General features: G+C 43.0%; 1 protein-coding gene across 9 annotated transcripts in view; it reads right to left on the bottom strand.

Moving 5' to 3' along the window:
- Positions 1–13,739, bottom strand: part of LLGL2 (LLGL scribble cell polarity complex component 2) — a 77,303-nt gene that overhangs the window by 18,019 nt on the left and 45,545 nt on the right. For all 9 annotated transcript variants that reach the window (XM_069076427.1, XM_069076426.1, XM_069076432.1 and 6 more), the window contains 4 exons: positions 4,401–4,498; positions 1,814–1,895; positions 1,091–1,206; positions 380–538 (listed from right to left, as the gene is read on the bottom strand). In XM_069076427.1, coding sequence (XP_068932528.1) covers positions 380–538; positions 1,091–1,206; positions 1,814–1,895; positions 4,401–4,498 — 455 coding nt within the window. The remainder of the gene's footprint in view (positions 1–379; positions 539–1,090; positions 1,207–1,813; positions 1,896–4,400; positions 4,499–13,739) is intronic.

Below are 13,739 nucleotides of genomic sequence, written 5' to 3' on the forward strand. Positions count from 1 at the left end.
CAGTGTCCAATGGCTACCCAGAGATGAAGTTCAAATCTGAACATGTTCCAAATTCCAAATTATCTTCAACAAGGAGGAAAAGTCTCTGTCTCCCTCCTCTACTCCCTACTGAGGGCACAATCTATCCTGAAATCTATACCCAACTTGCCCAGTCCTGAGATGTATAACTGAATGAGCTCTGTGTTTTATGTATACTGTCACTATTGTCCTAAAAACCAACATGTACCATCCCAGGTACATCCCTCCTTTCCCACAACTCACTCTTGCTTCCCAGCCCCTTCCAGTTATACCATGCTCACAACTATTTGCTATGTCAGTGGATAAGGCTGGCCTTAGTTTCACTCTATGAAGGTCTGCCAAGATCCTCAGCCCAGCTCACCATTGCAAGACAGCCTCAGTACTGATAGTCTGGTCCTCTAGCATCTGGAAAGAGGGCAGCTTCTCCACAAATATGTTACCACTTTCAGTGCCCAGATATAGCAGCTCTTGGGAGGAATGAGGCAGAATCACCGTGATTTGGGTAGCACTGGGGGCAGCCCTGCAAACAGGAAAATTCACTGTTGTATTCCAACTGCCAAGATCCCCAATTAAGGCAGAAAATATAGGTGAGTGTGAGGGACTAGGGAAGGGACGGGGGCCAGGTTGTCTCTGCCTGTGAGCCCCACTCATAAGAAGTCAGGTCTCTTCCCCTTCTGAACTGCACCCGCGCTAGAGTACGCTGTGCTTTGGAAACCTCACTGGGATAAACGGGCCTCTGGACAAGAACACAAACATATCAGTTACTCTCTTCATCAAACCCAGACAAATGGCTGTGAGCTCTGAAACCTCAATGCTTCTTATGCCATGCTGGAAAAACACACCAGATACTTTCTGATGCCCTCTGTGTATCCTAGCCATTCATCTGGGCAGCTCCCACAACCTGGCCCCAAGTACAAACTGAAGCCATACTCCGAGGTCATAAAGGTGAACTGAACTCTCTGCTGGTACCAAGGGCAAGGAAGCTAGGGGGCAGTGGCTAGGGGTGTGTGTTAGAATTTGGCTTCTTCATTAGAGTCTAGAGAGGGGTAAGGACCTAGGCTCTGCTACTTACCCTGGGGGGCCCCGAAGTGTGGAGAATTTCTCTTCATGCAGCTCAGATACCCCATTTCTCTGATTTAGGCTCCAGAGGTGCAGGCTGTTGTCATCCAGTAAGGTGATCAGTTGGCACTGAGTGGAGAACGGGACAAAGATGGATGTTGGAGGTGAGATGGGGGCTGAACATGCTGCTTAAGTTAGCTGAGCAGCACATTGGCTGTGGGGGTAGGGATGGGGGAGGAGAGAGCTAGTCATCTTGGACAAAAACCCAGGGATCCTCTTACCACAATCGGTTTGGGGGATTCTTTGTGCATCAGTTAATGACAGGGCTTTCATTCTTCACCTTGTAAAAAGAGGCGGCACCTCTTATGTCCAAGGGTAGCACCACTCCCCATACTTTATGGTTATCATACTGTTTCCCTCCTTCCTCCAAGTTGTAACAAGGTGGGGTGAGGGAGGATAAAGGGAAAGGAAGACTCCTGCCCCTTAGTCAATCAGGCTGCATTCCTTCTAGATGAAGACAAGGCATGACTCTGAATATTGGCTGGGACGAAACGAGGGGAGGGGGGCTAGCAATCTTAGCAACAGTCTTCACTTGGCTTTCTAAATCCTGCCCATGGTTCTAGAGCTACAGTCTGGGCAGTTGGACAAAGCTGACCTAACCTGCCCCACCTCTTCCCTCTATCCCAGTTTGCACCTGTTATCACATCCTTATTTAATTAGTATATGACACCCTCACCTGGCCAGGAAGGAAGTGGATTTGTATCACAGCATTGTTCTCCCGGTGAAGACCCATGAACTCCACTCCAGGGGCACCATAGCTAGAAGCTGGTTTAGGAACAAGTTTAAAAGGAGAAGACCCAATCCATTCCACCCAACTTCTAGGAAAACTGGGGAAGGGAACTCCTTCCCTTTCTATCCCCTGTCCCATGTCCCATGTCTAGTGTATAGAACTAGGTAAGTGAAAACTGTAAACTTCTCTAGCTCAGAGACCAGGGGCTGGGTATTCATGAGGAATGATTCATTTTCCCAATGGGCTTAGGGTAGGGGGAAAAACCTTCACTTTTTATAAGGCAAGGGGATAGCAAGGGGTTAATACCTCAGACACACTGTCATTATCAAAAAGTTATCCCACTTTGACTGTGAGAGGGGATGGCTTTACTTCTCCACACTGTACCCAACAAAAGCAGTTGCTGCTGTTGACCAAAGGTCCTTGGACACCAAAGCTTCAACGAGCCTAGCATTCATATGGAGCATGTGCAAGGGAGTATGAGAAACCCATGCCATCCCCACCTCCTCACCCTAAGCAGTTGCTTGCAGGACAAATCTGACATATTACTGGTAACCAGGATATGCCCAGCCTTCTCAGGACTGGCTTGGTAATGATTAATTTGGCAGAGATGCAGGGCTGATTCACTCTGCACCAGGCAAGGCCCCATGTCCTCCCAACTGTATCTACCCCTCCCACTCAAATTCAGCAAGACCTGTCCTGTCCTGTCCCTGTCCCTTTCCCCATCTCCCTTCCCTCAACTCAAGGCCCAGTTCAGATCAAATCTCTCCTCCAAGTAGGAAAAAATGAGGCATCTAGTCAAGTAACCAAAGTGACTGCATGTCTTTACTGTTTGATAATTATGTGCTGGTTCAGTTTTGTAGATGGCATATCTCACTGGAGAGTCCCTAGAGAACTTTTTTTTTCCCGGAGGGCAATTGGGGTTAAGTGACTTGTCCAAAGTCACATGGCTAGCAAGTGTGCCAAGTGACTGAGGCCGGATTTGAACTCTGGTCCTCCTGACTCCAGGGCTCGTGCTCTATTCACTGTGGTACCTAGCTGCCCCCCTAGAGGACTCTTGCCTCTGGTCCACAGCCCTTTGGGGAAGGTTTAAGGATTAGATCTGAGTACATTTCATCTCCTGAAATGACCCAGAAAATATTAGGGTTGGGAGAGAAGATTAACCACCCCAATTAATATAACTCAATTTGGCCATTAAATCAATCTGTATTCTTGGTGGTTCTTGAAATGGTCCCTTGGCTACTCTAGGTCCACCCTGGTCTCCCAAGGGCCTCTGGGTAATAACCAACAGTCAGAATGGGCTCTGAGATTAGGCAAGGCCCCCAATATTTACCTATTTGTGCTCAATTCACAGAGAAACCAACGTGCCACCCCAGGCCCAATCATTCAACTGTGTTAAATACTGGGGACACAGAAAACAAAAGTAAAACAAAAACTCTACCCTCAAAGAGCTTATATTCTAACAGGGAAATTCTTAATAGTTCTGGAGGTAAAGAAATAGTACCATGCCTCAAGGACAACTATCTGATCAAAGACCTTCTCAAAAGTCGTAGATCATGAACACTACTGCAAGAAGGAGCCATAGATACCAAGGCAGCAAGTTGAAATCAATGCATAGTATAGAAGACAGGATACTAGACTTGGAGTCAGATGGCCCGGGTTGGAATCCAGCCTCAGAAACTTAACAGCCACACGTGATCTTGGCAAATCACTTAACCTCTGCTTGCCTCAGTTTCCTCCTCTACAATGACCTCTAGGATCCCTTCCAAGCTCTAAATTTATGAGCCTACTCCTCATCTTGGCAGACCACCTACTCTTCACCCCACCTCCCTCCAATGAGGGCCTGGGAGGACCATCCAGCCTTATCTTGAGCGTGGCCATTCCAACGTGCTGCAGCTCCAGCTGTAGCCAGATGTCTGCTTTTTCATTCATCCGGATCATTCCCAGGACAGGTCTCAGCTTCAGAAAACAGGGATACCCTGTCTACCCTCACCCCTATGCCAGGGTACTACCCATCTGCACCCTTTGTTATCCCTCAGTAGGGCAAATAACAGCTCTTGCTGCTATTAAAGCCTCCTAGGAACTAATAAATAAGCACTTATTAATATTGCCAAGTGATCTGAATTTAATCTATAGAATTCAACCCCCCACCCCCACCCCCACCCCCATCAAAGGACAGGTCCCAGAGGGCAGAGAAGACGTTGCTTTTGAATTTGTCTCCCCAGGGTTCAACTGAGAGACAAACAGAAACATTTTCGATCATTCCAAGGATCAGGTAGGGGATGGGGATATCGAGTTACACATGAGGGTAAAATTGGAATCCTGGAGCTCCAAGGGAGGAAAACAACCACAGACCAGGATGTGAAGGCCACAGCTTGTCAGTACCGCCTCTCAGGGAACCTCCCCCACCCGAGACCAGCAGAAAAGTCTGGCTTTGGGAGGAAAGAAGGAGAGATGTCCAAAAGCTCTGTCCTTCCTCAGTGGGTCTTCTGGGAGCCTTTCTGGGGAAGCGGGGCCAGGGCAATGAAAAAGATACAGCTTGATGGCTCCAGACCGGGTCCCAATAGCCATGATCCGGAGGTAGGGGCTGTAGCCCAGGGCACTGGGCTGGTGGGGGAAGCCATGTTCCACAGTCTGAAAAAGAAAGAGAACCCCACAGCCCCGAGTTAAGAAATTTGGCAACAGATGAAGAGAACTGCTACATCTTCCTGCTTGGGAACTAGGGCTCACCAAGGCAATAGTGGTGGAGTTAGGCAGGCAGCACTGGGCATTAGATGGCTCCATGGCTGGGGTTCTGGAAGTGGAGTCCAGAAGACCTGAGTTTCAATCTGCCTCAGGCTAGCTATACACCATCCTGGGCAAGTCACTAAATCTGCTTAAGCCTCCCTTTTGCAGAAAACATAATAGCACCTACTCTACTGGGTTGTGGTGAGGAACAAACGATTTCACTAGTAAAATGCAAGCCATAAAGTGCTAGATAAATAATAGCTATCATGATCATTATAATTTGATTCACTTCAGTATAACAGGCTGTTATGGAGACAAAAAGATGAATAATAGTATTAATGATAATTAGCAATTACATAGCACTTTAAGGAAAATACTTTATAAATATTACTTCACTTAATCTTAACAACAATCCTGGGAGGTAGATGCTTTATTACCCTTATTTTATAGATAAGGAAACTTGAAATGTAGAGAGGATAAGTGACTTGTCCAGGGTCATACTGCTGAGGCTGAATTTGAACTCAGGACTTCCTGACTGCACAGGATTGTAATAACACAAAACTAATAAAAAAAAAAAACTCCACAAATGTTTCATCTAATACAGTATCAAAAATTAAAGAACACACAAAAATCTATGAACTGATAGTTGAATAAAATCCACAGTTTATTATGATGTTTCTAGCATCAGTTACGTCTTCTCATTTGTTAGCTTAGTGCCTTGTACAGATATTAGGAACCTGAAGAATGGTCTTTAACAGGGAGGCCAACTTCAGTCTTTGGCCTCAGGGTCTGAACAGTCTCATTTATGAATGTAAGCTACAGGGGGAGGGAAGGAAGGAGGAAACAACATACAGAAGAACAAAATAAATATAAACATCAAATAATAAGTGGGGTGTGTGTCCTGAATAGATAATTGCAAGGATAAAGAAAGGCCTAATTTAGGAGGTAGCCACTTGAGAATCAGGGATTCCTAGAGGCAGAGGTGAGGAAGGTGAGTGGTTCTGGGCAGGGGGACAGAAAGTGCAAAGGGAAAGAGAAGCCAGAGGGAAAACAGCATGCACAAGAGGAAAAGCAAGCTGGCCAGTCTGGCTGGATCATCAACTGTGTAAGAGGGAGGTAACAAAAGAAAAATAGGCTGGAGTCAAGGTTCAGAAGGACTTTAAATGCCAAACAGAGATCTTATTATATTCTGGAGTAAGGATTCTTTTTTTATGTCATGGATTCCTTTGGCTATGGGTGAGTGCAATGTAGCCCTTCTCAGAAGAATGCTTTTAAATGCATTAAAAAAAATACATAGCATCACAAAGTAAACCAATCATATTGAAATAGTTATCTATCCATTCATTTATCCATTTATCTTAAAAAAAAAAATTGGGTGGCTAGGTGGCACAGTGAATAGAGCACTGGCCCTGGAGTCAGGAAGACCTGAGTTCAAATCCAGCCTCAGACGCTTAATACAAAAACTAGCCGTGTGACCTTGGGCAAGTCACTTAACCCAACTGCCCTTCCCCCCCAAATCAAAACAAAAAAAACAAACCCCCAAACTCAGTATTTGTCCAAAAACCACCCCTTTGAAGTTGATTCAAAGAGATGTCCCAGCCAAGCCAGGCCTGTAATCCCTGCCACCTGGGAAGTTAAAGGCAGTAAATCTCTGGCACCGGGGAAATTCTCTATTGTAGTGGGCTTTAGTATGGTAAACCTCCAATGGGGGCCACCAGGTTGCCTAATCTTCCTCCTCCCCCCTCCCCTCTCAATGATCTCCCAAATCCCTTCTAGCTCTAAATCCAAGGAATACACAAGAATATTGGGGCCAGGTGAATGATGCAAGATTTCAAAACTAAACACCAACATTTAGCTTTTCCTGTTGGATTTAGGTAGATACATTTGGGGGTACAGGGATAATCTAACTTCTTGAGGATAGGGACTATCATCTTTAGTGATGTGCACAAAGCACATATGTGCATTCTTAGTACCTGGCACTGTAGACACTTAACTTTTTAAAGAAACCGAATGCCAAAGGTTTACATAGTCCTCTCAACCTTGTCTGAGGTAAGAAGAAGGTGCTAGGCTGTCAACTCAGAAAACTTTCTGTTCTGGTTTCGTCGGAGAAGCTCCCATGCTAGAAACAGAGAAAGAATTCTCCATAAAGGCCCACTTAGAAGTGACAGCTGAGAGAATCAATGGTAGGGGCCCAACAGTAGGTAACCATTAAGACAAGACAAATGTGGAAGAGAGAAGAGGTGAAGGAGGAATGGGAGACCATCTACCATGTCCCTAATCCTAGTTATTTAAAAAATGCCAAGCCTGGAAAACTCCTGATTAGACAGTCAGTTTGAGGAATGTAAACATCCTCCCCCTTCCCACTCCATACTCAATGGGAGGGTGCCACGGCAGGGGGAGGAAGGAGGAGCAGGAAGACCAAGTCTACAGCAACCTCAGTCAATGCAGAATTATCAGGTCTCTCATTCCACCCAGTGAATGGGGGAGGGCAATCAGGGCAAATATAACTGATGGACCAGAGGACACCAGAGAGGATTCTTGGGACATTACCTTCCCCATCATTCCCAGAATACAACCTCCCTAGAGACTAGAATGGCTGCAAGATCAAAGTCTAAGTTGGGGAAATAAGAAAGATCATTAAGACCTCAGTTTGAATCTTGATTCTTTGTAACTTTGGGCCAAGTCATTCTGAGCATTTCTTCTTTTGTAAAAATAGGTGACCATTAAGGCATAAGAGTCTATACTAACAGCACAGGTGATGTGATGGTTTTTTTTTTTTTAATATTTAAAAAACTCAAAGTCAAGAAATTCTCCCAGCCCTTCAGTCCCAACCTTGATACTTCCTTACTATGTTATTTATGAGCAAGTCACTTAAACATGTCAAGCCTAAATTTCCTCATATGTAAAATGGGAGTAATAACAATCATGCTCTTTGTCACACAACTTCCTTCTCTGACACAAGGTTACTGTGGTCAAAGTGTTTTATAATCTTTTAATCTAGAGTGACTTATTGAACTAAATGGATTCCTATAGCAATTTTAAGTTTGTTCCCTAGCCATTAGAGCACTAGGTTGAAAAAAATAATTGCACTCCAGAACCAACTTGGCTACTCTTTTATCATCTGACCTCAGAAATCTTACTTTCCTAGTTACTTCATTTATAAATGATAAAGGAATTTGGGAAAGTAAAATGTAAGTAGACTGCCTAAGGGCCTTCCCAGATCTGAGGTATCTAGGTAGCACAGAGTTCCTGACCTAGAGTGAGGAAGACCTTAGTTCAAATATGGCCTCAGACACATATTAGCTGTTGGACCCTAAGCTTAACACGTTTGTTTATTTATTATGTCCTCATTTCTTTATTTTTGGAGGAGGGAGGGCAAGGCAATTGGGGTTAAGTGACTTGCCCAAGGTCACACAGCTAGTAAGTGTTACATGTCTGGGGTCGTATTTGAACTCAGATCCTCCTGACTATAGGGCTAATGCTCTATTCACTGTGCAACCTAGCCACCTTATATTTTTTCTTTTTCAAATGCTTTATTAACTTCTGATTTACATCATTCATTTCCACCAGATTTTGAGTTACAAATTTTCTCCCCATTTTTCCCCTATCCACCGCCCCAAAACAGCAGTCCCACAGGATACCCCCTATTCCACTCTGCTCTCTCCCATGCCCCTTTCGACTTTTCCAATGGATCTCTATGCCCCAGTGCCTATATATCTTATTTTCCAATTACATGTAAAATAGTATTAATAATAGTACATATATATATATATATATATATATATATATATATTTGAGTATTTGATTTTAAAACTTTGAATTCCAGATTCATTCCCTTCCTCCCTTGTCACCCACCCTTACTGGGAAGATAAGCAGTTCAGTATAGGTTGTACATGTGTGGCTAATGCAAAACAGTAACATAGTAGATATACTGTAAAAGACTGACTATATTTCCCTCCCTCCTATCCCACCTCCCACTTGTTCTATTCTCTACTTTGATCCCATCCCTTTTCAAAAGTGGGTGCTTCTAACTCCCCCCCCCCCCCAAGCCTGCCTTCCCTTCCATCATCCCCTTCCCCCCCTACTCTCCTGGAGGGTGAGATACCCTGTTTAGTATGTATTTCATTCCCTCCTCAAGCCAAATTCAATGGGAATAAGGTTGACCCATTCCCTTTTGCCTTCCTATTCTTCCCCTCCATTGTAACCATTTTCCCTTGCCTTTTCTACATGAGATAGTTTACCCCATTCTGTCTCTCCCCATCTCCTCTCGTTATATTCCTCTCTCACCTCTTAATTTCACCTTTTAAGTATCATCCCTTCTTGTTAAATTGGTCCTGTGCCCTCTATGTATGTATACTTGTAAACATATATACACACATTCACATATGTATTCATATGCCCATATACCCTCATATATAGACATATATATGTATTTCTATTCCCTTCAACTACTGAGAAAAGTTTCATCAGTTACAATTATTGTTTTTCCATGTAGGAATGTTAATAGTTCAACTTTGATAAGTTCCTTATGATTTCGTTTCTGTTTACCTTCTCATGCTTCTCTTGCTTCTTGTATCTGAATGTCAAATTTTCTATTCAACTTTGTTTTTTTCAGCAAGAATGCTTGAAAGTCCTCTATTCCACTGAATGACCATATTTTCCCCTGAAACATGAAACTCAGTTTTGCTGGGTAGGTGACTCTTGGTTTTAATCCCAGCTCTTTTGACCTCTGCGATATCATATTCCAAGCCCTTTGATCCCTCAGTGTAGAAGCTGCCAGATCCTGGGTTATCCTGGTTGTGTTTCCACAATATTCAAATTGTTTCTTCCTGGCTGCTTGTAATATTCTCTCCTTGATCTGGGAATTTTGGAACCTAGCTATAATATTTCTAATAGTTTTCTTTCTGGGATCTTTTTCAGGAGGTGATCAGTGGATTCTTTCAACCTCTATTTTGCCCTCTGGTTCTAAAACATCAGGGCAGTTTTCTTTGAGAACTTCCTTGGAGGATGATTTCTAGGTTCTTACTTTGGTCATGGCTTTCAGGTAGTCCAATAATTTTTAAATTATCTTTCCTGGATCTATTTTCCAGGTCAGTGGTTTTTTCCATATTTCACATTGCCTTCTGTTCTTTCATTTGTTTGGATCTGTTTAACAGCATCTTGATTTCTCATAAAGTCATTAGTTCCATTTGCTCCAATCTAATTCTGAAGCAATGATTCTCCTCAGTGAGCTTTTGAGATTCTTCTTCCATCTGGCAAATTTGGCTTTTTAAGGCATTCCTCTCCTCATTGCCTTTTTGAGCCTCTTTTGCCATTTGAGTTAGTCTATTTTTTTAAGGTGTTATTTTCCTCAGTCAGGCTGTTGACTCTCATTTCATTATTTTCTTGCCTCATTCTCATTTCTCTTCCCAATTTTTCCTCCACTTCTCTTATCTGCTTCTTAAGGTCCTCTATGGCCTGTAACCAGCTCGAATTTTCCTTACTTCACTGTCTTCCTCCTCTTCCATGCTTTGCTCCTTTTTGACCCCAAAATAGGAGTCTAATGCTGGAATCTTCTGTCTGCTTTGTTTCCTTTGCCTGGTCATGTCACCCCTCAGTCACTTGACCCCTGGGCTTTTTGCCACAGTAGGACTCTGCCACCATTCAGGGGAGCTTTCATCCCAAACGCTGGGGTTTTCGATGGGTGCCCTCTCTGAGGTTTCCACACGCTCTGGCAATCTGGACACACACCCCAGGACCTCCCCCCTAGACTGCAATCCAGATCCAAGAAGGTTAAAGCAAAGGCGATTACCCCCCAGACTGGTGCTTGGTCCCCCTACACCTTGCAGGCCAGGAGCTGAAGCTGCCACGTGGTGCTGGCTGGCCGCGTCTCAGCGGCAAAAGCCACACACTCCCACTTACTGGTCCCAAAGTCCAGACTGCACTGACCTCTCACTTTGTCCTTCACATCTATGTGTTGATGAATCTGGAAAGCGCCACAGCTGCTGCTGATCTGGAGTCCCTCTGGCAGGTAGCTGGTCAGGCCCGCCCTGGGGCTAAAGCCTAGGAGTGGGGCTGGGCATAGTTCCCAGAGCACTGTGCTGGCCTCAGGGGGAGGTTAACTTCTCTGTGTCATTTTGTGGGTTCTGCAGTTCCAAAGTTTGTTTAGAGTCCCCTTTTATATGGATTGGTGAAGGTGGAAGCCGGAGCAGCAGGGAGGTCCTGCTTCTACTCCGCCATCATCATATTTTTATTTCTTAAAAAAAATTTTAAATATTTTACCTTCCCCCCAATTGCATGTAAAAACAATTTTTAACATTTATTTTAAAATTTTGAATTCCAAATTCCTTCCCTTGCCCCTCCCTTCCCCCAATTTAGGCAAGCAATTTTATACATGTGTAGTCATGCAAAATATATATCCAAGTTAGTCTGTTGTGAAAGAAAACAGACCAAAACCCTCCCCAAATCTAAAAAAAAAAAAAGTAAAGGAAAGGTTTGCTTAGATCTGCACTCAGACTCCATCAGTTCTTTCTAAGGATGGTGAGCATTTTTATCATAAGTCCTGCAGAACTGTCTTGGATCATTAGAGTCTACTATATACCAAGCATTGTGCTAGTTTGTTTTACAAATGCTACCTCTCTACCAACCATTTAAAGAACAATTATTTTCAATACTATATAAACTATTAGGGAAAACAGGTAAAGCAACAGTTGGGTAAATAGTTAAGTCATTCACAGCTGATCATCATCCAAAATTGCTGTTACTGTATACAATGTTTTCCTGGTTTTGCTCATCTCCCTTTGCATCAGTTCATGTAAGTATTTTTAAATTTTTCTGAGACCATCTGGCGCTCCATCAACAAGTGTTTATTTTTAAAAAATGTATTGATGATCTAAAGGTTTGGTTTCAAATGTCAATACCTTCAGCTTCTCATAGACTCTATTTCCCAAATTTGGGGCAAATTTAACTGAAGCAGAAAGGTTTGGTTTGGGGCTACATTGTAGAGGCAGAGGTAGACTTGAGACCTGGGTGAAGAGAGTAAAGAAGGTTCAAGTACTCATATGTTTGATGACCAACTTTGATAGACTGAACTCTTCTCAGCAATGCAGTGATATAAGTCAATCCCAAAAGACTCATGATGGAGAGAAATGTGTACAACCAGAGAAAGAACTAGAAAGAACTGAGTTTATATCCAGATTGAAGCAAACTACCTGATATTTTTCCTTTTCTTGTTTGGTTTTATGTCCTCTTTACCATTTTTCATTCCATCTGATACAATCCATCTTTATAACCTGACTATTGTATAATGTGAAAGTGTTTACAGATCTTATACTTGACTGTATGCCTCCATGGGGAGGGAGGGGGACAAAATGTGAAACTCAAGGAATTGTGGAATTGGATCTTGTAAACTAAAAGTAAACAAACAAATTAATAAAAAAAAAACCATAATAAAAAAAAGAAGGTTCAAGTACTGAGAGGATAGGGTGTCTGAAAAGAATAAAGACTTGGTGTGGAGAAGACAACTCTGAGCCAGGGACTGAGTTTATTGAGAAGGGAGGAAGAGCTGGAGGAGCATGGATGACAGTATACAAATATTTGAACAGGACGGGACGGGAATAAGCATTTATATAATAGAGCCTATTATATACCAACCACTGTGCTAGTTTGGGTTTTTGTTTTGTTTTTTACAAAAGTCATCTCTCTACTAACCATTTAAAGAACAATTAATTCCAATACTATATAAATTATTTGGAAAAATAGGTAAAGAAGGAATCCTACCAAATTCCCTCTATGACACAAATAAAGTTTTAAAATCTAAATCAGGAAGAACAAAAACAGAGAGAGAAAACTACAGTTCAGTTTCCCAAATGAACACTGATGCAAGAATTTTAAATACAAATGTCATTTCATTTGATCCTCACAACAATCATAGAGGTCAGGTGCTATTATTATTCCCATTTTACAGATGAGGAAACTGAGGCAAAGGTTAAATAACTTGCTTAGGGTCATATGGCTGTTATATGATTGTTTGAAGCTGAATTTGAACTTAGGTCTTCATGACTTCAGGTCAGGCAATGTATCCACTATGCAACAAGCTGCCTCCATAGGATGGAGTAAACCTCAAAAGAGACGGGGCTACTGAGTGGCAGTGGCAAAGGGAGTCTCTGAAAATGGCAGTGGGGAAAAACATGCTCAAAACGTCAGGGAGCATGAGAGAGAACAACCAGGCTCAGAAAACTAGGTTTCATGGAACACCAGAGCACAGAAGGAAATCTGAGAAGTCTATAGGTAGGATCCTAGGTTTGGAGGTAGGGGGTCCTCAGAGACCATGCATTCCAAAGCTTTTCATTTTATAGAGGAAACAGGGGCCCACAAAGGGTGATGTGACCAGTCCAAGGTCACCCAAGGAGAAAAGAATGGAGCTAGTATCTGAACCATGGTTCTCTGACATTAAGGCCAGCAACCTTTCCACTATTCCATGACAGAGGAAAGTGCTCAGAAGGCACAGTAGAAAAGGAGGAGGGGAGAAGAGGACAGTAAGTTGGGAAGAGTTGGAGTTGTTTATTATCTTATACAAGGTAGGTACCTAGGCCAGGTAACTCCCCTGAAGATAAGATAGTGTAGTCTCCCCTTTTCCAGTGGGAAGAAGGACTCTAGCTGGGAGCAGGAGATGCTGCCCAGAGGAAGAATCATCATCTTAACATTTACATAGAACTTAGGATGTGCCAAGGCACTTTATGATTTTACCTCTTTTTACCTTTACCTTTACCCTTTCACCTGAGGAGATAGATGCTATTACTATCCCCATTTTATAGTAGGAAACTGAGAAAAAGAGAGAAATTTGCCAAGGGTCACACAGCTAGTAAGTATCTAAAGCTGGATTTCAACTCAGATTTCCCTGAGTCCAGGAATCTTATTTTATCTACTGTACTACCTATTGGCTTGGGATGTCAACATCAGGGGTGCAGCCCTGGTTACCCCCTACTGGTTTAGTCTGGGCTATTTTTAATGTGCAAATATTTCAAATGGTGCTACTGTAAAGGAAAATAATGCCCACACTAGAGACAGAATACTCAGTTGGGCAAGGACGACTGAATTGTAAGAGTCAAAAAGTGTTTATTAGGGATGAAAAATCCTCCAGTTGGTGAGTTTCTCTCCTGAAACCCTA

This window comes from Petaurus breviceps, unplaced genomic scaffold (assembly GCF_028583685.1).
Source record: "Petaurus breviceps papuanus isolate PSGF00001 unplaced genomic scaffold, PetGlider_PUasm1.0 90925, whole genome shotgun sequence".
Taxonomy (NCBI): Eukaryota; Metazoa; Chordata; class Mammalia; order Diprotodontia; family Petauridae; genus Petaurus; species Petaurus breviceps.